Source organism: Rhinatrema bivittatum, chromosome 5 (assembly GCF_901001135.1).
Source record: "Rhinatrema bivittatum chromosome 5, aRhiBiv1.1, whole genome shotgun sequence".
In the NCBI taxonomy this organism is placed as follows: Eukaryota; Metazoa; Chordata; class Amphibia; order Gymnophiona; family Rhinatrematidae; genus Rhinatrema; species Rhinatrema bivittatum.
The window spans coordinates 302,312,248-302,338,228 of NC_042619.1; the positions used below are offsets into that span (position 1 = coordinate 302,312,248).

Here is a 25,981-nt window from a genome sequence, read left to right on the forward strand (position 1 = left end):
CAGGCCTCCGTTAACGACTCCCAGTAGATGAGGTGCAAGGGTTGCCAGGAACCAGCAGAGGTAACAAGGGACCAATGTAGGTCCGGACGAGGCAGGGATCCAGAGAACCAGGCGCCAGTAGGAACAGGGCAGAAACAAGGGGCGCCCAGGTAATAGAGGTCAAAGCCTAAAGGCCAAGTCCAGGTAGATACTAAAGGCTTAGTCAAGGCAAGCTGGGATCAGGGAAGGCAGCTGAGGAAGATGAGGTACCAGAAGGAGCAGAGCAAGGGTCAAAGCCAGAGAGTCAGTCCTGAGCATGGTCCAGTGTAGTGAGGGTCAAAGCCAGAGAGTCAATCCTGAGCGTGGTCTGATGTAGCAAAGGTCAAAGCCAGAGAATCAATCTTGAGTATGGTCCAACGTAGTAAGGGTCAAAGCCAGAGAAGCAGTCCTGAGCGTGGTCCAATGTAGTGAGGATCAAAGCCAGAGAGTCAGTCCAACGAGACAAGGAAGGGACCAAGGTACGGGTCAGGAGCAGGAACCAGGAATGAAGTCATGAACAAGAACCAGGAACGAAGTCAGGATCAGGAACCAGGAACGATGGGTAACTAGCACACGAACAATCGTGGAGACTTTTTGCTAAGGCAAGGAACTAGTGGTGGAGCCCTGCCTTATATACCAAGGCCCGATGATGTCATCATCTGGGGTCGCGGGCCAGTTTCCTGCCACGACCCCTTTAAAGGTACGAGAGGCACGCGCGCCTATGCCAAGGCCCACAGGAGTCCGATCGACAGCGTCTCCCCACGGCCCATGCAGGGAGACCTGCGGGAACTGAGGAGGTCCGCGGAGGAGTCAGGAACAGTCGATAAGGCAGTAAATGCTCGGGGGCATAGGCGGCTGCCCACAGCCGCGAGCGAGGATGGTCCGGGTCCGGGAGCAGAGCTGCAAGTGTGAGTAGGCCCGGTCGCAGGCCTACCATGGACGGGACACGTAACAGTATCCCCCCCTTTACGCCCCTCTCTTGGAGGCTTGGGTTTGCCCGGATGGGCACGATGAACGAGGAGGAGTCCCTTGTCTAAGATGTTACTTGCAGACTCCCAGAAGTTCTCCTCGGGGCCATAACCTTCCCAGGAGAGAAGATACTCCCAACGGCAGCCTCTTCTTCAGCAATCTAGGACTTCTTGAATATGATTGTGGTATTGGTTTTCATGGTAAGCTGGGAAGGTTCAGGAGCCTTACGAGAAGGCCATGAGAGTACCACTGGTTTGAGCAGAGACACGTGAAAGGAATTATGTTTTCCTAATGTCGGTGGTAACCTCAGCTGCTATGTAACCGGTCCAATATGCCAGGTAATGGCGAATGGGCCAATAAATCTTGGTGCAAACCTCTGTGAAGGAAGTTTAAGTCGAATGAAACGAGTGCTTAGCCAGACCTTTTGGCCTGGCTGGAACTTGGGAGCCAGTCAAAGGTGGGTGTCAGCAGATTTCTTAGAATGCGCCGCAGCTTGGCGAAGGCGTTGGTTCATCTGGGTCCAAAGCGTTTGGAAAAGTGTCTGCTGTAGCCTGAGCTGCTGATAAGGGCACCGACAGTGGAATTGGCAAGGGTAGCTGAGGTTGTCCGCCATACACAATGGAGAAAGGAGAAACTCCACTGGCTGCTGCAATGTGGGAGTTGTGGGAAAATTCTGGCCAGGGTAACAATTCCACCCAGTTGTCCTGCTGGTCATTCGTGTAGGCACGTAGGAAGTTCTTAAGTGAGCGGTTTGTGCGCTCGGCCTGGCCATTGGCTTGAGGATGGTAAAGTGTAGTCAAATTAATGGTAATTCCAAACTTCTTACATAGAGAGCTCCAGTAACGGGTGACAAAATGGGAACTTCTGTCCGAGACAATATCTGTGGGCAGACCATGAAGGCGAAAGAGATGCTGAAAGAAGAGACATGCTAGTTCCGGGGCCAATGACAGGCAGAAGAACAAAATGAGCCGTTTTGGAGAATCGGTCTACCATGACCCAGATGACCGTATCCCCTTGGATGGTGGGAGGTCCACCACAAAGTCTGTGGATAAGTGAGTCCAAGGCTCTTCTGGTGCAGGCAATGGCTGGAGGAGGCCCCATGGTTGACCTACTGGTGGATTCTGCTGGGCACAGGTTGGACATGAGTCCATGTAGGCATGAGTATCAGAGACCATAGTGGGCCACCAGTAGTAGCATTGGAGTAGGCATAGTGTTCGGGCGCTTGGAGTCATGCGCCCAACGCAGGACCCTTTTTCGGAGACAGCGAGGCACAACGGTCTTCCCGGCTGGAACCATAATGGTGGCTGACAGGCAGATACAGGCAGGGTCTATGATGTGACTCAGCTCATCTTGAACATCTTCAGGTTCAAAGGAACGAGAAAGAGCATCCACTCGGCAGTTCTTCTCAGCTAGACGGTAACGGAGCTCGAAATTGAAGTGAGAGAAGAATAATGCCCAGCGGGCCTGGTGAGCGTTATGCTGGGCATGTCTGAGGTGCTCAAGGTTCTTATGGTCCGTAAAGATGGTGAACTTAAACTGAGCACCCTCCAACAGGGATGCCACTCTTTGAGGGCGAGCTTGATAGCTAATAACTCCCTGTCCCCTATGCTATAATTTTGTTCGGCATGGGAGAACTTATGGGAGTAGAACGAGCATGGTTGGAGAACTCCTTGGATCGAGTACTGGCTCAGAACTGCCCCAGCCCCTATGGCCGAGGCATCTACCTCTACGATGAAGGGGCAGTTCGTATCTGGATGGTGCAAACAAGGGCAAGAAAGGAAGGCATTCTTGAGGTCTTGGAAGGCAGCTAAAGCTTCAGAGGACCAGTTCTTTGTGTCGCTGCCTTTCCGTGAGGGGCGCTGCCAACAGGGAGTAGTTCGCTATGAAGTGAATATAATAATTGGTAAATCCAAGGAACCTTTGAAGCGCCCGAAGACCCACAGATCGGGGCCAGTCGCGAATACCTTTTAATTTACTAGGGTCGATAGTAAAACCTAGCTGGGAAATGATGTAGCCTAGGAAAGGCAAGCTGGATCTTTCAAAAAGCATTTGTCCAATTTGGCGAACAAATGATTTTCCCGTAGGCGCTGGAGTACAATGCAGACATTGGCTCGATGAGTGGTCAGGTCTTTTGAGAAGATGAGGATGTCATCTAGGTATGTTACGACCTTGGTATACAGGAGGTAGCAAAGAATTTCATTAATCATTCGTCGAAAAACCGCAGGAGCATTACAAAGTCCGAAAGGCATGACAAGGTATTCATAATGCTCGTCTCTAGTGTTAAATGCTGTTTTCCAAACATCCTCCGGTGTATGCGAACCAGATTATAGGTGCCACACAGATCCACTTTAGTGAAAATGGTAGTACCCTGGAGGCGGTCAAACAGTTCCGAGATTAACGGCAACGGGTATCATCCTTTCGGGTTATAGCATTAAGACTGCGGTAATCTATACATAGTCTCAAAGACTCATCCTTCTTCATGACGAAGAAAAAGCCCGCGCCAGCCGGTGAAGTGGACGGGCAGATGAAACCCTTAGCCAGGTTCTCTTGAATGCATTCAGTCATTGCTTGGGTTTCTGGTACAGAGAGCGGGTAGGTCCTATCCCTAGGGGGCGTGGTACCAGGCATCAACTCAATGGGGCAGTCAAACTTACACAGAGGTGGGAGGATATCCACCTTCTGCTTCCAGAAGACTTCTTCAAAGTCCACATATGGAGGCGGAAGACCAGAAGCAGTCACTGCAAGGGGAATCGCAGAAGAAGGTGCTACCTTCTTGAGGCACTGTTGATGACAGGCTGGGCTCCACTCGACAAACTGTAAGGTTCCCCAATCAAACTGGGAGAGTGGCACTGAAGCCAAAGTAATCCCAAAACCACTGAATGGATGGACTTCTCCAGCACAAAGAGTTCAAGCTCCTCTTCATGTAGGGCTCCAGTGAGAAGACAGATGGGTGCCGTCACTTGGGAAATCCTTCCGGGTAGGGGTTCGCCATGGATAGAAGCGATATGTAATGGGATCTCGATGGTACGAGTGGAGATGCCTAGGAGGTGAACCAGGTCCTTCGGAATAAAGCTCCCACCTGCTCCAGAATCAATTATAGCCAGGGTTGGGAAAGAGTGAGAGTCCCCAAGTCAGGGTGACTGGCAGAGACTATTGAAGGGCCACAGTAGTAGCGCCCAAGTTCAGGACCTCCCGGACGGACAGGACAGGAGGCGGTGGCTGGAAGCCCTGTAGTACAGGCACAGACCAGAATGCCTCCGTCTAAGGTGTTCCTCCAAAATAAGGCGCCCTCGACCCAACTGCATGGGTTCTTCCATCTTGGTAGATGGCGGGACTCCGCTGGTCATGGACCCTGCTGCAGGTGGAGAATAGGAGCACTCCGCAGCAAGACGCTGGGGTGTCCGAACTTCATGGTGATGCTCCTGGACGTGGTGGTCAATACAGCCTGCCAGAGTAATGAGATCCTCTAAAGAGGAAGGTAACTCACAGGCTGCGAGTTCATCTTTTAGTTGGGATGAGAGACCATCCAAGAAAATGGCTCGAAGGCAATCCTCTTGTCAAGCCAATTCTGTGGCAAGGGTACGAAATTCGATACTGTAATCATTAAGAGTCCGTTGACCCTGCTGCAGATGTAGAAGACTGGTACTAGCTACAGCCTGCCTCCCTGGGTCATCAAATATCCGATGGAAGACAGTCACAAAACGTGATAGCTCTTGAAGAAAAAAGTCTGAACGTTCCCACAAGGGAGATGCCCATGCCAGCACCTTGCCATCCAAGTGAGAGAGAATGAAGGTAACCTTTGTGAGTTCATCCTGGAAGATGGAAGGCTGTAGAGCAAATTGCATATAGTACTGAGTAATAAACCCTCTGCAGAGTCGAGAGTTCTCGTTGAAGCGGGGTGGAGCAGGTAGGGCCAGCAGAGCCCTAGAAGGCAAGGGTGCAAATGATGGGCTGACTGGTGCAGATGTCGGTGCTGTAGTTCCAGCATGGGTATCTAGTCGAGCATTGAAACGCTTGACGGAGGAGGCCAGTGCCTCTAGAAACTGCTGCTGTTCCAGGATCTTCAGAGCCAGGCCCGAAATGACCTGGAGGGCAGAAGGCTCCGCCGAGTCTATGGCCTTGGCAACCTGTTGCACTGGTGGTGGACCTTGGCCTGAGGTTGGGTTGATGCTACCCGTAGGGCAAGCCCCACGGGTCCCCACTATCGGGAGGCGGAGCTGACTAGGAGTCGGAGGCCAACTGGAGCTTCGCCAATACCAACCCTCATTCCCCACAGGTTGAGCCCTTGGGTGCCAGGACCGGCTGGTCTTAGGAGGGCCTCCGTGTGATGACACCCAGTAGATGAGGTGCAAGGGTCACTGGGAACCAGCAGAGGTATCAAGGGACTGATGTAGATCCGGATGAGGCAGGGCTCCAGAGACCCAGGCACCAGTAGGAACAAAGCAGAGACAAGGGGCACCCAGGTAATAGAGGCCAAAGCCTAAAGGCCAAGTCCAGGTAGATACCAAAGGTGTAGTCAAGGCAAGCTGGGGTCAGGGAAGGCAGCTGAACAAGACAAGGTACCAGACAGAGCAGAGCAAGGGTCAAAGCCAGAGAGTCAGTCCAGAGCATGGTCCAACGTAGCAAGGGTCAAAGCCAGAGAATCAATCCTGAGCGTGATCTGATGTAGCAAGGGTCAAAGCCAGAGAAGCAGTCCTGAGCATGGTCCAATGTAGCGAGGGTCAAAGCCAGAGAGTCAGTCCAATGAGACAAGGAAGGGACCAAGGTACGGGTCAGGAGCAGGAGCCAGGAACGGAGTCAGGAACAGGAACCAGGAATCAAGTCAGGATCAGAATCAGGAATGGGTACTTGCCAGGTTCTTGTGGCCTGGTTTGGCCTCTGTTGGAAACAGGATGCTGGGCTTGATGGACCCTTGATCTGACCCAGCATGGCAATTTCTTATGTTCTTATGTTCTAGTACACGAACAAACGTTTTACGCCGCAGTCCCTTTAAAGGTATGAGAAGCCCATAGGAGGGCCGGACGACGGTGTCCCCCCGTGGCCCACGTGGGGAGACCCGCCGGGTGCTGAGGAGGCACGCGGAGGAGTCAGGAACAGCCGAAGAGGCAGTAGGTGCTCAGGGGCATAGGCGGCTGTCCACAGCCATGAGCGAGGATGGTCCGGGTCCGGGTGCAGAGCTGCAAGGATGAGTAGGCCCGGTTGCGGGCCTACCGTGGACGGAACACACAACATCCAATAAATGTTTTGGAAGTTAAGCATTGAGTCCATCTGATTACCTGAAGCTGGATCAAAATGTTAACTGGCTATTTAGCAGCACAAGAAAAGATGACATGTGCGGCTAAAACAGCACATTAAATCAGAGTTATTTTACCAAATATAGTATTAACGATAAAAGCCAGATTAACAGCACTAGATATGAAAATTCTCCATTTATCCACAGCGTGGCCCAGGGCAGTGCGAGCGTCCCCCAGATTGCTCTGCCACCATTCTTCATCTCTGTTTGTGAAGGATCACCTCCAGGTGAAAGGAAAGTAAGCTTCCTTATCATCCTGCTACACCAGTTCAGATAAAGTGTTATCCCCCTACTAACAGATCGAGACAGAGGACACACCTTTTTCCATGACGATATCACTGGTAGTTACCATGGTGCAGTTCCAGCAAAAAGCCAGTAGAAGGCAGGACATATTTATCTGATGCAGCAGGAACTTGACTCCTAGACTTTGGACTTTGCCTGGCCTGGTGGAGAAGGTTTGGGCAGTTCTTTGTTTGTCAGCCTTTTCTGCTTTCTTGACAGCAAACTGTAGCCAGGCTTCTGGTGCTTTCCAGTTAAGCGAGACTTGTTACAGCTCCCATCCCCAGAGGGATTTAGTAGAGCTTAGAGAGTAGAAGCTTGGTTTTGGCTCAGGAGGAACTACTGTTTTGAAGCTGCCTTCCCCCTCTTTCCCCACCCCCCTTTTCTCCCTCTGGCTTATTAAAGCTTTAAAAATAACAGAGAAAGGTGAGTAGATCAGCCACTTGTGCTAGGGGAAGGTAAGTCTCCAGTGGATTTTGGGGGGGGGGGGTGGCTATATTTGAGCTAGTATAGGAGCGGCCCACTAGACACCAGTCTCCTTGTCTTTTGGCCTGCAGTATTTCCGCGGAGGTTCTGATCGTGTTGTAATGGAGCCTGGTCAGCACTGGAGTTGTGAGCTGGAGCTTCTGCTGCGGTGCAGGCTCCTGCTGCTTTTTTTGCATCCACAGCGGTGATTCTTCGAAGGAGCATGCGAAGGCCCCCCGAGTCCAGCAGCACAAGTTTGACACTGGGGGTTTTGTTTTTCACTCAGATTTTTTCTCATTTTCCTCTGAGGGGTGTAATATCTTCAGCCTCCTTTTAGGTCCTTGGTTCCTCGGTGGGACCTTAATTTGGTTTATAGAACTTTAGTCTGTAAGTTTTGTAGAGACCCTTAGCTCTCTACTAGCCATTTTTCCATAGCTGATCTTAGATTAGGACTTTTCATAGGGAGAGAGTGTAGTTTGCAGATCATCCCTGCAGACACCTTCACAAAGGCTTGTCTGGATTGGTCAGCAGTGCACTATAAAAGCAGATGGTGCATATGGAGAAATGTGGCATTCTGAGTTGGCTTTTGGCATTTTTAATTGCAGTTTGAATAGCAGGAGAGTTGTTGGAGGGCTCCCTATCTATTGGGCCTCACAGCCTGGTAGAGGGGAAGTGGTATTTTTATTTTTGGAGATTTTGAAGAGAAGGATGGTAGCTGGAGAGATTTCCCATATTGAGCCCTCAGCCTAGAAGTAGGGAACAGACTCTGCTCTGGCCAGGTTGCCAATATCTGAAAGGGATTGTCTTGGAGAAGTGGAAGAGGAGGTTTTGAGACAGCTGTTTGTTTTCCTGAGAGTTTAGCTTTTATGGGAGTCTGCTCCTGCCTGAGGAAGTCGGAATAAGGTGCTCTGCTTTATTCTATCCAGCTAAAGAGATTCAGCAGTGACCTGACAAAGAAGAAGAGAGAAGCATTTTGCAGAGAGTTTTGTTCTTATTGTTTTAGGAGGAATTATTTTGCTACCAGTTCCCTCCCATGGAGAAAGAGGAGCGATTTTTGGATTTTGAACACTTTTTCAGACTTTCTACTACCAGAAGTCCAGCTTTTACCATCAGAGAAAGAGGTAGGAGATCCCAGCCCCATTAGGAGATCACTTCCTACTGTTGCGATTCTGCCCCGTTGGGCAGTATCTCACCTTTTTTTCTCTGCTCTGTCGCTTTCTCAGCACGACTGGAGCCGCACTGCTTCAACTTTCCTGTGGCCTGGGGCCACCGATGCTATCTTCATGCGGCTGGAGCCGTGCTGTGTCACCCTCTCCTCGAGGCCAGAACCAGCGATGCCGCTCTCCAAGCGGCTTGGAGGCCGCCGAAGCATACTTCATGTGGCCCGGAGACCGCCGGTACTTCCATCATGCGGCAGGAGCCGCACTACCGTATCCCAAGTGGCCCGGAGTCACCGAAGCCTCTACATGCAGCTGGAGCCGCACCTCAGCGTTTCCTGCGTCCAGGAGGCCGCCGATGCATCTCTTACGTGGCTGGTGCTGCGCTATTTCTTTCCATGTGGCCTGGAGGCCACTAAGCTTACCTTGAGCCCTTGGAGGAAAAGGGCCCATCAGCCTCGGTCTTTCCTGTGGCAGGAAGCTGCCTCTATTCCATCTTTCGTGGCAGGGAAGCCGCCGTCCATCCCGGGGCCGGCCTGAAGCCTAGTTCCTGCTCCCGTATCTTCAGCAGCAGGGACGCTGCTCTCCAAGGTCCTGCATTCCTCTTCCTAGGGGGCAGAGCCATGTCTTCCTTCCCTTCTTAAAGGGACAGCGAGGGAGTAGTCCATCAGTGATGTCATCGTGGGAGTCACCTTTCCTGCAGTATAAAAAGATCTTGTCTTCATTCCTTCCTTGCCTTTGCAAGGAGCCAGTCCTCCTTAGGACTTCTCTTCTTCAGCTTCTCAAGGCACTTCGTTCTATGTGGGATCCTGTGTCTTCGTCTTCTCCTGGTCTCTCATCAAGTTTCTGTGTACCAGATGTTCCTGATGTTCGTTCGTCAGATGTCTTCACGTCTAGATGTCTCCTTCTTCCGGATGACCTTCTTTCTTCATGGCAATGCAAGTCTCCAAGAGGTTACAGCTTTTATCTTCCTTGCCGAGGTGTTCCCCCGAATCATGGGCCCTGTCTGGATCCTCAGAGTCTTCGACTTGCCCCTACTCTATGAATGAACTCTATTCCTCGTTCCGTTCTGGCGTGGTCCTTGTCTGGCCTTGATTGGCTGTGCAGGGTGCACTCAGTTCAGGTTTCGTCAGAGTCTTCACTTCATCTTCCTTTCATCCTGTGTGGGGAACCACCAGCATGGTCCATGACCTGTCTTCATTGGCTGAGCAGGGCGCATGATGTGTAGTACCAACTCAGCATCTGCAAGCAACTCCAGTGGGGAACCACTAGCATGGTCTGCGACCATGCGGCTGTGTAGGGCGTGCCGCCTGCGTGGTCTGAGACCAGTCTGGCTAGGTTGTGTAGGGCACGTGATATGCGGTACAAACTCAGTACTCTTCAAGCAACTCATGGCCTTCCTGAGTTCCTTTCTCTATGTGTTCAGAGTCTCATTTCACTCCACGTATCCAGAATCATCTCTATGTGTCCAGAGCCTCATCTCACACCATGTATCCTGAGTGTTGTTTCACTCCACGTATCCAGAGTCTCATCTCACTTCAAGTCTTCGTTTGATGTCCTCATCCTTTGACCACTGTCCGCCCTGTCGTAGTTGCTGCTTCATGTGGGAGGTCCAAAAGGGCTTGGAGTAGTCGGAGGACCACTCAAGAGACCAACATTGCGTTGTTTGGGTTTCTCTCTACTGCGTACAGGTTCAGCTATGGCCAGGGCCATCAATTCTACATCTTCAGCCCATGCTGGGGCACCTCTCACCTGCCTCGGTGCTTGCCGGAGCTCCTCTGCGGCTGTGTCGGGCCCAAGGGTACACAAAACCACCAGAGATGGGTCCACTACCCGCGTTTCCACAACACCTACAACTCAGGAGTGTTGGGTCTTTACCTAGTGCTTGCCATTCTAAAGGACACTCACTCAGCTTATCAACCTGAGGAAAGAGCTATCTTTGGACTGTTTATTTTTGTGTGAAGATAAAACTGGAGAATTTTTTGTGTGGATTCAACTTCAAGTATTTCTTATTATAGTAAATTTATTTTGGAACACCTCTGTGCCCAGCGTCTTTCTTCAGAGTTAAAGACACTCTAAAGCAAGGACATCAAAATAGTGAGTACACCTGAGAGAGCAACTAAAGAGAGACTGAGAAACTGTGGGCAGGTAACCACCCCTGTGAGCCTAGGGCCCCAGAGCTTAATTCTCCACCCCACAGTAATGAACCCCAGGATCCCAGGGCAATTGGACTGTGTTGGTGTAGAACAGGGAGCCCAGGGAGCAAAAGTGGCTCCAGGAACAAAAGTGTGCCCCTGAATTTGAAGAGGTCCCAGAAGAAGGGGGTTACACAAAATGCCACCCAAGCAGCGACCCCAGGGCATCCACAAGGTGGATTCAGATGTTGTGTTTTACACTTTTTGTGTGATTTGGGGAGTTTTGGTAAAATAAATGGTGAATCTATATAAGATGGCCATCGCTCCCACCATGAGATGGCTCGGTGGGAATAATTGCGCCAAAAGAAGTAGCAGAAGACAGCTTGCGCAGGCGCATGATGTCAAATAGCCTGTCCTCAGCATTCTTGGTTCCTCAGGTCCTTGGTTCCTCAGTGGGACCTTAATTTGGTTTATAGAACTTTAGTCTATAAGTTTTGTAGAGACCCTTAACTCTCTACTAGCCATTTTTCCATAGCTGATCTTAGGTTAGGACTTCAGGAGTTATAAATCACTATGAGCAAAGGACGCTGCTAGCTCAGCATGAAGAAAGCTGGAGTTAGAGTATGCACTGTCTGAAAGCAAAACACGAGAAGGAGAAGTGCATCAGCGCTTACCAGGTGAGGCCTGTATCATTGCGGAGAGTTCTATGAGTACCAAAGAAAGTTCTAGCATGGCCAGTCTATTCTAGTCTGGAGTAGGAGATAGCAATCTGCTGTTGCACCCTGAGGAGGGTTGGCTATCAGCAGCCAGAGAATCCATGATCTGCTTAGCCAGCCTGGCCACGAAGACTGTCCACTTTTTAGCTTCAGCAGCCAATAGTGATTCATTGTTTCTGCTGCAGGTCCAACCTGTTTGTAGAGGTAGGTGTGGGTGCTGTCTTGGCCTCCGTCAGCCCATATTGACTCATACCTAGTGAGTACTTTGGAGAGAGTGAGGTTGGCAGTGGGGAGGTGGTCCCCTTCTCTGGTGGAGTCAGATGGGAATAGAGGGAGCAGTGGCAGCCACAGCCAGGGATGGGACAACTCTACCACTTCATGCTTGGTGTCTGGACCCTGGTTGAGCCCCCCCCCCCCCCCCCGCCAGAAGCAAAAAGGAGTTTGTGTTGCCGCCAGCACCAGTACCCTGTCCACCTGAAGGGCCGATGTCATAGAGGTGGAGGTGATTGAAGGAGCTGCTCTGGTTTCTGACAGCAGGGTGGGAGAGTCCTTTTGGATCAAGCAAGTAGATGCTGCGGAGCACACTGTTCAGGAGGAGAGTGAGAATAAAGCATCGAGAATAAGGCTAACCCTCCGAGGCCTTTACAGTCACAGCTAGGCCTCGGATTGTGGCTCAGTCTCCCGCCAACCCCCCCCCCCTTCCCGAACCAGTGAGGAGGAGAGAAGGACCGATCTTGAAATGAGGGATTATCAAGTTCAAGGTCCCCATGGAGTGGTGGCAAAATATTTTTGGGTGGAGTAAAGTTTCTTGCGAGTGAAAAATTGCTGTGAGTATGAAGTATGCCAGAAAGTGTTTCCCCATAGCAACCCCTAAGTGTAACCTATTGGTGAAAGGACCAGCTACCTTGACAATGTTGTTGTCTGGCTATGGAAGCCCTGGTTCAATGCTCCAGTTTGGGGTTTTATTCGTGGGAAGAATCTCTTGGCATCAGTGCATCTCTGTTTCATCACCCAATGTGCCTGGGGAAGAGAAGTCCTTGACAGGTTGGGATTCTTATTAGAGGAAGGACTATTGAATGAGCCCATCACATAAGCAGTGCAGGACCAGTCCTGGGTAGTTCTTAGCATGGTGGAGTTGGAATAGAAGGCTGCCATGCTTCACAGGCTGAGCACATGCTGTGGCGGAAAATAAGCATTATTTGACTTGCAACTATCCCTGTGTACTGACTCCGTCATAAATTAGGTTGAACAACATCAGGAAGAGTGGGTATGGGAGCATGCACATCGATGCATTATTAAAGATTCCCATGACCCTAGTTTTGTCTGCTAACATCCTGACTATCCCTGAGAGCTGGACAAAAGAATGGATTTGATGAGGAGAATCTGGAACATCTACAAGCATGCGGCAGTTTACCATCTGAGGGATGATGCTATCAATCAGCATCAAATTGAATGCTTGCTACTTAATGGCCTTACCATTAAAAACTGCACCCAGATCATTATGATCCGGCCCCATTGGAAAGAATATGAGGGGTTGGAGTAATGAACAGTTCCATTCTGAATGGGTGGAGGTGAACTTTGTTGTTTCTGATCTGTATTTACCTGTTTGAAAATTAGAGAGATTTGGAATTTTGCTTTTGTTCATTCTCATGTGGGGGAGTAGTGTCTACCTCAAGTGATCTTCTGGCAAGTAGATGGTCTGGCCATGAAGAGGCCTAGATGATCTGAAGGTTGTTAACTGACTTAATATTTACTAAATGCAAAATGAATTATAGGTTGTTGCCATTTGGAGGTTGGGAATAGGTATTGTTTCTGCCATGTAGATGTGTGAAATGTGTTTAAGAAATTTAAGAAAAATCCTTCTATAAAAATTTATAAAATACTTAAAAAATGCCAAACAATTGTGGTGTTTACATATCTTTGAGATGATCAATGCCTTAATAAGCTTATGTCTTTCCAGGTGGAATTCTCCATAACCTGGATCCTGTCCATTCATTAATATTTGATTTGTTTTGTAGCCTGTGTCATCAAATAAGTATGGTTAATTATATTTTAGGTGTGAGGCACCCTGTGGCTTCACAATGTGGTTTAAGAATTGAATTGCTTTGCCTGTATTCCAGTTTTCAATTCTCAAGGGGTTAGTATTATAAAAATCTGTCAGTGTCCAGCCATCGGATTTTTTTTTTTTGGGGGGGGGAGGGTGAATGTAGGACAGCCTGAGTTTAGATTAGGATTTTTTGTAAGGAAAGAGTTTAGTTTACAAACCACTCCTGCAGACACCTCCACAGAGACTTATCTGGATTGGACAGCAATACACTATAAAAGCAGGTTATGCCACATGGAGAAGCATGGCATTCTGAAATAGCTTTTGCCATTTTAACTCCACAAGTTATATTTGCTTATTTTTATTCCACAAGTTATATTGTTACATATGTTACGAAGTTACAATGTAAAATAAGAAGCCTAATTCTTATAGAATCCTTTGTTACTCTGTAAACCGGTGTGATATGTCTAATTGAACCTCGGTATAGAAAACCAAATAAAATAAATAAATAAATAAATTGAGTAGTAGGAGAGTTATTGGGGTATTCCCTATCTACTGGGCCCCACAGCCTGACACAGGGGATATGGCTTTTTTTTTTGGGGGGGGGGGGGAGATTTGAAAGAAGAGATTAGCTGGAGAGATTTCCTACACTGGGCCCTTAGCCTAGATCTAGGGGAAGAGACTCTGCCCTGGTCAGTATTCCATGGTCTGGAAGGCATTTACTTGGAGGAGTGGAAATAGGTTTTGAGAGAATTGTTTGTTTTCCTACGCATTTTACTTTTTGGGAGTCTGCTCCTGCCTGAGGAAGATTGTTACCCCTGCCTTGGGAGGTTGGACTAAGATACTGTGATGCCTTCCACCCAACTAAGGAGGGACAGCAGTGACCTGACAGTGAAGATGAGAGAATTATTTTGTAGAATTTTGTTCTTGTTATTTTTGGAGGAATTCTTTTGCCACCAGTAATTGTCCACTGAAAAGGAGGAGAGATTTTCGGATTTTGAACACTTTTTCAGAATTTTTACCAGCAGAAGTCTAGCTTTTACTATCAGAGAAAGAGATAGGAGATCCCAGCCCCACTAGGAACCCACTCTCTATCACTCAGGAGTGCTGGGTCTGTAACTAGTGCTTACCAGCCGAAGGGACACTGACTCAGCTTATAAATCCGAGGAAAGAGATACTGCTGGACTGTTTATTTTTATGTGAAGATAAATTGGAGAATTTTTGTTGTGGATTCAACTTCAAGCATTTTGGTTGCAATAAACGTTTGTTGGGCACCCCGCTAGACTATCCAATGCCTTTCTTCGGAGTCCAAAGTGCCCTAAAGCAAGGACAATGGAATAGTGAGTACACCTGAATGAGCAACCAAAGAGAGATTAACTTTGCAAAAGGGTCTTGCGATGGGCCCACGACTCCCGGTTCACTGGTCACCCCGAGCGGGCTCGCACCTTACGTCTACTCCACGGGTACTACTGGTGGCCTAACATGATCCAGGACGCCCGTCACCTGAGCCTACGTGGATTCCTGTGCCACATGTGCCCAACAGAAGGTGCCTGTGGGTCGGCCATGGGGGCTTCTCCAACCCTTACCCATTCCAAAGGCTCCATGGGTTCGTGTATCCATGGACTTCATGGTGGACCTCCCTAAGTCCGATGGCCATACCATGATCTGGGTAATTATGGACCGTTTCTCTAAGATGGGCCATTTCTTCCCTCTTCCTGCTCTGCCATCTGTCCCCGAACTGGCCCGCCTGTTCTTTGTCCATATCTTTTGGCTACACAATCTGCCCAAGTATACCACCTCTGACCATGGGCCCCAGTTTGTAGACCAGAACTGGTGGGCCCTCTGCCAAAAGTTTGGGTAAAGTTATGCCTCACTACTGCGTACCATCCTCAAGCGAATGGGCAGGCAGAATGCACCAATCGCTCCCTGAAAACTTTCCTGAGGAACTACTCCAACGAGCGACAGGACAATTGGGAGCAACGGCTACCCTGGGCAGAATTTTCACATAATTCCCACATCTGTGAATCCACTGGAGCCTCACCATTCTCTGTTGTGTATGGCCGACAACCACAGCCTCCTCTGCCTGTATGATTATCCTTCCCTTCTCTTGCTGCCCAAGCTATTGCCCAAGCCTTACTTGCGGTGTGGGTTCGTACGACCAAGATGCTCCAGGAAGCCACCAACCGCATCAAGAAAACCACAGACGCTCACTGCAGACCAGCACCAGTCTTCCACCCGGGAGAAAAAGTATGGCTGAGCACATGCCACAAATGCCTGAAATTGTCTTCACAATGATTGGCGCCAAAGTACATTGGTCCATTCTCAGTTGCCAGATGTGAAGGACCAGTCTCCTACCAGCTCCATCTCCCACACGCCTTATGAATCCACAACACATTCCATGTTTCGTTACTCAAGCCACTGGTCCTATCATGGCCATCTTGCAATCCTCCCGAACCTCCTCTGCTGTCCTCAGACCCGGACACTACCTACCAGATTCAAGAGGTCCTCGACATCCAGAAGAGAGGGCAAAGGTGGGAATACCTTCTCTCCTGGGAGTAATACAGCCCCGAAGAGAATTTGTGGGAGCCAGCTTCAAACATACTGGACAAAGAACTTTTAAGACGGTTATACGCAGCTTATCCCGGTACGCCCAGACCTCTCGAGGGGGGCCGTAAGGGGGGGGAGAACTTTTACAATTCACGGTTTCAAGAAGCCTGTTCCTACCTCCCAGCACCAGTCCTGGGCCGCAGCCCTTCTCTCTTCAGCCACAACTGGTGGCCACTCGGCCCAGGACTGCTCCTCTCAACCTGCTTCAACCTCCGCAAGGACCGCCTCCCAGCCGCGGCGAGGGAACAACACTATGCCACCCACACTGTCACAGCCGCCCTGCTTGGCTCCTGCTCCTAGGCACGAGTGCGTGCCACCGGCCGGGATTTAAAGGGGCTGTGGCGGGAAAAGTTCCTGTGGCTCCTAGTGATGACGTTTCCAGCCTTGAGTATATAAGGCAAGCTCTGACAGTCAGAGCTTGCTTGGCAATGGGTTCCTCGCTCTTGTTTACTCGAGTTCCAGAGTTGCTGTTCCATTTCCTGCGTTCCTGTCCCCACTTCCGCTCCAGTTCTTCTCATTCAAGTTCCTGCTTGTTCCTTGCTTCCTTGGATGGATATCCACCTGCCTGACCTCTGGACTGGACCTGACCATGTATCCCACTGCCTGCCTCTGAACTCTGGACTGAACCTGAGCATGCTTTCTGTTGCCTGCCTCTGACCTCTGGACGGTCCTGACCACGCTTTCTGCTGCCTGTCTCTGACCTTTGGACCGGACCTGACTATGCATCCTGCTGCCTGTCTCTGACCCCTGGATCAGGCCTGTCCTCGCTTTCTGCCACCCACCTTGTCCACAGGGCTGGATCTACCTACGCCCTTGGCTTTCGCCTCAGGCCTCTCTCTCCTGGCTGCCACCGTGTTCTCTCACCAACTCCCTGGGATCATCCACACAGAGGCCCATCTAAGACCAGCCAGCCCCAGTACCCAAGGGCTCAACCTGCAGGGAACGTGGGCTGGTAGTGGTGAAGCTCCTGCTGGCTTCTGCTTCCCATCCAGCCTCGCCACCCGATGGTGGGGACCTGTGGGGTTTCCCCCACAGGTAGTGCCAACACCACCTTGGCCCAAGGGTCCACAATCGTAACCCTTTGGAGATGGTGTTCCCAGGGCAGCCCTAACTTCCTCTCTCTCAGATTAATTGGGCTTGGATACTTCCCACACATCTAAGCTGGTGTAGCAGGATGAAAAGGAAGAAGAAATTTAGTCTTACCTGATCATTTCCTTTCCTTGAATCCTGTTACACAAGTCAGGACCCTCCCAGGAAACTGGCCCTATGCAGTCTTTGAAGCGGTGTACCTTGGTTTACAGAGATTCTTAAGAAGCAACTGTAGGTTTATATTTCACTTCTTCTTTTCCTTCTTCTTCCTCTTCATTTATCCAAGAAAAGTTTGGAAGGATCATTTCTTGGATGTACATATTATTTAAGCATTTGAATCTGTTGTTAGTTTTTTCTTCCATTGTTTTGACTTAAGAATACTTGCTTTATATTGGAGCTGTACGATGGTAACTACCAGTGATAATGTCACTGAAAAAGATGTGTCCTCTGTCTCCATCTGCTAGTAAGGAGAGATAATCCGCATATATGAACTGGAAAAGAAATTGTCAGGTAAGACTAAATCTCTTTTTTTGTTCAGCAGCTGCTGACAATGGAGCCCCAGCTGTTGAATTCACAGCCATTTAATTTATGACACCATACCCAAAGATGAAGGTAATATCACCCCCTTTTAGTTTTAGGTCAGGCCTCAAGAAATGTATGTATAGAATAACAAAACTGCCAAAACTGCAATCTATTTCTAATTTTTTTTATAAAATTGAAGAAATATTCAACCAGATCCTATGAAATATATTTCACCTAGTTGACTGACTTGGTTACAGGGCTGGATTTAAGATTATGGCACTTATAGGCAGAGAATCAGGGATGGGAGGTTTTTGCCCCCGGAAATCAGCGAGCAGCATGAGGAGCTCTAGCTTTTGTGGACCTTTGGAACTTGACACCCTAGGCATGTGCCTATGTTTGTTGTCTATTCCTAAATCCAGTCTTGCTTGGTTAACTTGACTTCTTTTGGTAATCTGCCACTCAAAAGCATTTAAGCTCAGTGCTTATGTACTCTCAGTAACTCACCTTCCTCCTGCTTCTCATAAGGATAATACCTCTTCTCATCCTCATACTGTGAAATAGTTCTGGAAACATCTGGTGCCTGGATCGGCTTCTCTTTAGATGCTGGGGGGACTAGAGGTCCCTCACGCACTTGGTAGCGATCCTCCTCCTCCTCGTAAGGCAGTGGGGGTATTTCTGGTGGTCTCTCAGTTTTTTTGCCCCCTGGCTTTTTGGTAGGCTTGGGAGTTTTCACCTTAGGCTTCTTGGTTGCCTTGGGTCGTTTTTCCTTCGGTTTTTTTGTAGGCTTGGGTGGCTTTTCTTTCTCTTTTTTGGGTGCTTTAGGGATTTTCTCCTTTGGCTTTTTGGTTGGTTTTGGTGGCTTTTCCTTGTTGGCTTTCTTTGGCTTCTCTTGACCCCTCTCTGATGTTTCTGCAGAAATGAGAAGAAATTTTTATAATGAGAATGTCATATTCATATCCACAGATAAAGAAATATACTGTAGCACTCTCGTTTCTGAAATTTGTCTTCCAGTATGTCAGCAGTGAGACATCAGTGGTGCTCATAAGTTTACATACCCCTGGCAGAGTTTGTAAGATGTGAAGCATTTTATGAAAACATGAGTGATCAGACAAAACACATCTGTTATTTTTAACATGTATCAAATTAAACTATTTTATGCATCACAGTATAGCACAATCATTAAACAAACCATGGCAATAAATTAAATAATGAAATAGTCCTGTTCAAAAGTTTGCATATGTTTGAATGTTTGGGCTGATAATACATACTCAAGTTGACACACACAGGTTGAGATGGTAATGAAGGGTAGGTATCTACACTTGTACCTTGTTTGATTGTCATTATTACCTGTGTATAAATAGTCAATGAGTTTCTTTGCTCTTGAAAAACCCTTGTGCATTTCATCCAGGGTTGCACTGACTTTGGTGGTTAGTTACTGAAGCATGGGGTAAGCAAAAGAACTATCAAAGGATCTGCAAGCAAAAGTAGTTCAACTTTATAAATCAGGAGAATGATAGATATAAAAAAAATTGAAAATGCCTATCAGTACTTTTGTGGTTTGAAGTTTTTTGTCACTTTCACTGGCTTGCTGTTTTTTGGAGTTCTTAAAATGGAGTTCTTCAAATTCTGCTAGGAATATGTAAACCTATGATCACACCTGTAACAAGACTAGAGAGAAAATTCTCTGAAATCAGAACAAGGAGCTACATCATTAACATCATTCTCTCTTTATCACCCCTTTCAAGTCCTTTAACAAATGCCTCAACCTATAAACACAAGTGTGATTAGTGCCCTCTTCACCAGTATCCCATACTTAATTCCTCCAGCCTCGATAAGAAGAGTTCAGCAAGAAAGCATCAACACTGCCACCTGTCTAATAGTGACAAGAAAGAAGAAATAGAAATCTCAAACTAAATTAAATTAAATCTAAGGGTGCGTATGTGACCATACCTATCAAAGGAACTTGGTATGCCCAGGAATCCCTACCAGCTCTAGGAGCTCACCTTCAGGCACATCATAGGTGTAGTTTACAGACATACCTCGTATAAGTATAAATAAGGTATGATTTGTTCTTCCTGTGCCTGCATTTTAAAGTTACCATTAATTGTATAGAGTATTTGCAATGATCAGTTATGATGCCCATAAGCACTAACCACTGTGGTGTATGCCCAGTGCTGTATGAGGCTCAAGACTGGACCAGTAGGGGTATAAGAGACCAGGAACAAGATGCAGGAGGCCAGCTGTTCACAGCAAGTAGAGTATGGGAAGAATAAAGATTTTTGCAGCCTAGGCAGAGATACATAAAGGGGTAGATTTTAAAAAGGTGTGTGCGCGTGTACATGTGCGTGCGTCGGGTAGCGCACATGCAAGTTATAAAATCTGGGGTCGGCGAGCGTAAGGGGTGCACAATTGTGCACCTTGCGTGCGCTGAGCCGCGCTGCCTTCCCCCTATCCCTTCCCCATAACCTGACCTTCCCACCCCTTCCCCTAACCTTTCCTCCCCCTAGCCCTACTCTAACAACCCCCAAAATTTTTATTTTACCTTTTGCGCCTGCCTCTGGACAGGCGCAAATTGCGCGCGCTGGCAGCCTGCCGGCACGCGATCCTCTGACACAGAGGCAATGGCCGCTGTGTCAGAGGCCTCTGGTCCCACCCCTGCCCTGCCCCGGACCGCTCCGTCCACGTCCGCCCCCTCTCCTCCCCTTTTTGCAAGCCCCGGGACTTATGCACGTCCCGGGCCTTTACGCACATCACCGGTCCTTTCTAAAATAGGCCGGGTGCACGTAACCCTTTTAAAATCTGGCCCAAAGTGGGTAGGGCCAGGACTAAGTCATCTAGCAGTACTGAGATGATTTACAAGAGCTCTGGGCAAAGCTCAGTACTGGAATAGTAGGGGGTGCTGCAGGGCAAGGCTGAGGTGAACTGGCAGAGCTGTGATGGCAGTGACTGATTTAGGATTTGGTACCCCTAGGCTCTTTTGGTGCTGTCGCCTCTCTGCTACCTCCCTCCTCCCCCCCCCCCCCCTCCAATGTTGGACAACAGGGAGCAGGAGGGCTAAGGCAAAGTCCTCTAGATTCTGTGTGTGACAAAATAAAAAATTCTGAAGCAAATTGGCAAACATTTCACTCTTTTATATTACATTATAAGAATAGTTTAACTCTATATTTGTATAATTTATTTTATTTTTATTGGAAGATCTCAAGTATTAATACAATGAGGAAACTTCTGGGATGGGGAGTGGTGGGAGAAGGATCAGGAATGGGGTGAGGAGAAAGGGGGAGAAAGAAAGAGGACTGGGGATGGGGAATATGGGGGATGGGGAAAAGGAGGGAGAGGGGGAGGTTCTTGGATTGATGAAGGAGAGGTTTGAGTAGGAAGGGTTTGGGAGAGGGTTCCAGGATATGGGAGGAAGGGAAAGGTAGAAAGGAAGGAAGGTTTCAAGATTTGGGGGACAGAATCCAAGATCAAGGGAGGGAGGATCTGAACTGCAGTGGGCAGGGAGAGGAGGGAGGCGTCCCTACCATGCTAGGGTCCTGCTCCTCCTTGCATCCTCTCTCTAACATCCCACCCAATATGGCATACACATATACATATCCATACACACACTTGGCACCAATCCCCTCTCTCTCATCCAGACACAAACGTCCCCAGCTGATCCCCCTCTCATTCCCCAGCCTCTCTTCCCTCCCTCCAATTATCTCCACTCATCCTCTCCTAGTCTCCCCAGTATGATCTCCCTTTGCTCTGTCTGCTGCAGGCTCTCCTGCTCCCTGCCTGCTGCCTGGAGGGGAGGGGGCTGGATCAGGAAACAGAGGGCTGTCCTCTGCTGAGTGAGATTCAGCACAGCTGAAAGGCAGCAGATCTTCAGCCAGCCTGCTGCCCCCAGATTTCTGCTGCACTAGGCCCAGGCCTAGTGTGCCTATTGACAAATTCAGGCCTGTGTGTGTGTGTGGGTTCAATAGTGGAAGAGCTGGGGTTGCCACAGGGCAGGACTGAAGTGCCTTGGCAGAGTTGCATGTGGGAAGGTCTCAGGACTGGAATAGCAGGGGTGCTGCAGGGCAGGACTGAGGTGCAATGGCAGAGCTTGGTGTGTGGAGTCTCAGTTAGGAGCGTAGCTATAAGGGGGCCTTGGGGGCCTCCGCCCCTTCACATTTGGCTCAGGTCGCCTCCCCCCTCTGCTAGCAGCAGGATCGTGTCACGTCTGAGTCATCCCTTAAAGGTGCAGCAGTTAGAGGAGGGCCTGGAGGCACAGGAATCATTTCCAGTCCATCATTCATTGTGCCTTTAAAAAGACTTAACTTGAACTGGGAAACAACACTATCCTTGCACTAGTCCCGTAAAGATTTGAGGCATCAAAGTCTTTCTGCTTACTTTTGGCAGGTAATTAACCCCTCCTCCTCTCAGCAGCTTAAAAGTTCAGGAATGCCTGCCAGGTTGGAAGCTTGTTTACATTATTGATCAGACAGAGATTACCACTTGCATAAAGCAACTGCCATAACCATAGAGGGATGGGGAGAGACAGACAGGCAGGCTGATACAGTACAGTGCGCTCCGGAGCGCACTGTTAACCCGCGATTGGACGCGCGTTTTCGATGCGCTAGCTTTACCCCTTATTCAGTAAGGGGTCAAAACGTGCGTCCAACACCCCCCCCCCCCCCCCCCCCCCCCCGAACCTATTAGTTATTCCCGTGCGATACAGTAAGTAAAATGTGCAGCCAAGCCGCACATTTTACTTTCAGAAATTAGCGCCTACCCAAAGGTAGGCGCTAATTTCTCCAGGCACCTGGAAAGAGCACAGAAAAGCAGTAAAAACTGCTTTTCTGTGCACCCTCCGACTTAATATCCTGGCGATATTAAGTCAGAGGTCCCGAAAGTTACAAAAAGTTAAAAAAAAAATAAATTTTGAAGTCGGCCTACAGCTCATGGGTTGAAAACCGGACGCTCGATTTTGCCGGCGTCCAGTTTCCGAACCCGTGGCTGGCAGCAGGTTTGAGAACCGACGCCGGCAAAATTGAGCGTCAGCTGTCAAACTCGCTGACAGCTGCCACTCCTGTCAAAAAGTAGGCGCTAGGGACGCGCTAGTGTCCCTAGCGCCTCTTTTACCGCCGGCCCTAATTTGAATACTGAATCATTCGCCCGCTCTCCCGCGACTTATACTGTATCGGCCCGAGGGTAAGGAGAGAATGAAGAGGCAGAGCATACAGAGTGTTGCCAGAAATTACAGGGTTTTGTAACCACTTTCTTGAAGATCCACATAGGATGGGGTAAGGGATGAGGGCAGAGTAGAGGGTACACAGTGCCCTCCCCCATTGTTAACCTTGGGCTCCCCTAAAAATTCAGTTCTGGATATGTCTCTGGTCTCATCCTGGAATAGCAGAGGGTACTGCAGAGCAGGAGTGAGGCGCACTGGCAGCACTGTATGTGGGTTCCCCTCCCCCTCCCCAGCCTGCATACTGGTTGATGGCTCTCCCTTTCCCCCGACCAGGTCCCAGGCCAGCCCAGCCACCCACACTGGATCCGCCATTTCACACAGCTCTCACTGATGCATCTGTGCAGGGGTGGGGGTGATAGCAAGGGGAAGAGAGAGACCAAGACATGGCAAGAAGATGCAGGTGCACCCATGTTGCATGAGGTGCACAGATGCAGATGGATGGACAGGCAGATGGAGAGAGATGGCAAAGAGATAGCCCCCCCTCCCCCCCCCCGAGCTGTGCACGATGGCTCCCTGGGGAAAGTCAGCTGAGAGAATGTAAGGACAGAAAGCAAACTGGCAATGAACCATTAAAATATAGAAAAGGAGAAGGAGAGGGGAGTGAAGGAGAATGCAGGCAGGGTGTAGAAGGAAGTCACCCAGACTTGAAATGCTCCAAAGAATCGCTCCAATTCTTCTGGAGAGTTCTGACACAGCAAGCTCCAAGAGGGAGGACCAGATGCAGAACGAGTCCAGAAACTCTGCAGCATTTACGTTCATGACGTAGAAGATTGTTACACTGTCTGATCAAAAGTGCTAGAACAAAGAGGACGAAACTGGACCGTAAAAAAAAATAAATAAGGAAGCAAGCAGGATTTTACCAAAATGGAAAAAAAAAATCTGCTTTAAAAAAAAAAAAAGCATAGAGCGTCTTCATGATGCAGAGACAACAGGTACCTTAGAAAACACCTGGAGATGACATCATTCAACCTTCCTTAAGAAACACGACTTCAAAAGGGAAATTTAAAACATGGGCTTTAAAAATAAAATCCTGAAAACAAAAGACAACGTTTGACACCGTGAACCTTGGCACCTGTTTCCTATTAGGAAGATCTTCCATGCCTTTTTAATAATATTTTTCTTGTTTTCATTCTGCTTGGTTTCCTGTTGCTTTCTTAGTGTTTTGCCCGTCTGGTTTCTTCTCCAAGTCCTTCTTGCTACTGACTTACGTCAGGTGTCACCCTGTGACACTGGGCTTCTTTTGGAATGAAAGCCCTCATATGCCAGAAGATTATTTCTCTAGCGCTGCACAGATGCACCGGGTACAGTAATGCATACGGCCTTGTAACAAAGCCCTTCATGTGTTCAAATCTTTGTATTGAAAGCACAGTCCATGGAGTTCCTTTTACACACTATGTGCAGATGCGCAAGATTCATACAGACACATAGGCTTAAACAGCTGAACCTCTCTGTCTCCCAACCCGTGCCCCCAACCCCCCCCCCCTCCACTCCTTGCCCCCGCCCCAAAGGACTGACAACGTTCTTTAAATATGGAAGGGTCAGGGAATAACAGAAAAATGTCAACAGAGCAGGTGGAAGAAGTTCAGGAGAGGATAGGAAAGGGTTTGGAGGCAGCCTCTCAGCCCTCTGAGCTGCTAAGGAGAGGGGCATTAAATACTAGGAGAATGGAAAGCATCCAGTACTTAAAGAGGGCGAAGTGCATGGAGAGGAATGGCTTGGTCAGGAGTCTGTCGTCTTCAACATCATGAGAAGAGATCTAAGACTACTAAGGGAGTCTAAGGCTTGGTCCTTTCACCCCTGCCCATGCCCCCACACACAGCCTTCTAAGATGCTGCTTAGAAGGCAGGCAGCGGAAAGTCCAAGAGAAAACTCTCATTTTGTGGTCGGAAAAGCAGGAGCCAACCTGGAAATGCAAGGACTGTGTGGGTAATGTGGCAAGTAATGGTGATGTTCAAGCGTCAGCTGCAGACTTGTTCCAGAGGTCTGAGGCCAGACACATGTTTCTGTGCTGGATGACCAGTGCGGTGAGCAACTGCCATGCCATGCAGAGCCTCATCCAGACACTTGCTCTGATAGCTCCCTGTGCTTTCCATGTCTGTACTCATCTCTCATCTGCAAGTCTCTCTGATTGTTACGCGTCCGGGCCTACTCACCCCAGGAACCCAGCTGCCAGTCTCGGATCACCTTCGCTCGCGGAGGCGGGCAGCCGCCTCCGCCCTCGAGCGCTTGCAGCCTCCTCTGCCACTTCCGACTCCTCTGCGGTTCCTCCCTGCGCCCGGTGGGCCTCCGCACGTGGGCTGCAGAGAGACGCCACCATCCTGCCTCCTCTGGGCCCCGGCTTAGGCATGCACGTGCAACTCCCGTTCTTTTAAAGGGGCCATGGCAGGAAAATAGCCCGCGGCCCCGGATGATGACATCACTGGGCCTTAGTATTTAAGGCAGGGCCCAGCCACTTGTTCCCTGCCTTGGCAACAGTCTCCACGATTCCTCGGGTGCTCGTTGCCCATCGTTCCTGGTTCCTGCTCCTGACTCCGATCCTGGTTCCTGCTCCTGACTCTGATCCTGGTTCCTGTTCCTGATTGCTCCTTCGTCTCCTTCTTGTTCCTTGGACTGATCTCTTGGCTTTGACCCCTGCTTCATTGGACCACGCTTGGACTGATTTTCTGGCTTTGACCCCTGCTTCGTTGGACTACGCTTGGACTGATCTTCTGGCTTTGACCCCTGCTTCATTGGACCACGTTTGGACTGATCTTCTGGCTTTGACCCCTGCTTCGTTGGACTACGTTTGGACTGATCTTCTGGCTTTGACCCCTGCTTCGTTGGACTACGCTTGGACTGATCTTCTGGCTTTGACCCCTGCTTCGTTGGACTATGCCTGGACTGACCTTCTGGCTTTGACCCCTGCTTCGTTGGATTACGCTTGGACTGACCTTCTGGTTTTGACCCCTGTTTTGTTGGACTACACTTGGACTGATCTTCTGGCTTTGACCCTTGCTCTGCTTCCTGGTATCTTGCTTGCTCAGCCGCCTGCCCCAACTCCAGCTTGCCTTGATCTTGCCTATGTATCCCTCGGACTTGGTCATTTAGGTTTCAGCCACCACTACCTGGGTGCCTCCTGTCTTGCCCTGTTCCTGTTGGCGTCCGGGTCTCTGGATCCCTGCCTTGTCTGGACCAACCTCGGTCCTCCGATACCTCTGCTGGTCCTTGGCAAATCCTTGCTTTCCATCTACTGGGAGTCGTCACACGGAGGCCCGCCTAAGACCAGCTGGCCCCGGCACCCAAGGGCTTAACCTGTGGGGAACGAGGGCTGATAATGGTGAAGCTCCAGTTGGCCTCCATCTCCTAGTCAGCTCCTCCTCCTGACAGTGGGGACCGGTAGGGCTTGCCCTAAGGGTAGCGTCAACCTCACCTAGGGCCAAGGGTCTACCACCAGCGCAACACTGATGTGCTAGACTGACAGTACAGTTAAAGGCAC

At 49.4% G+C, this 25,981-nt stretch overlaps 1 protein-coding gene across 1 annotated transcript in view; it reads right to left on the reverse strand.

The window, feature by feature from the left end:
- AEBP1 (AE binding protein 1) overlaps positions 1-25,981 on the reverse strand; it is a 160,484-nt gene that overhangs the window by 89,461 nt on the left and 45,042 nt on the right. Inside the window, exon 3 of the mRNA XM_029604204.1 lies at positions 17,799-18,203. Within this exon, the coding sequence (XP_029460064.1) occupies positions 17,799-18,203 (405 nt within the window). The remainder of the gene's footprint in view (positions 1-17,798; positions 18,204-25,981) is intronic.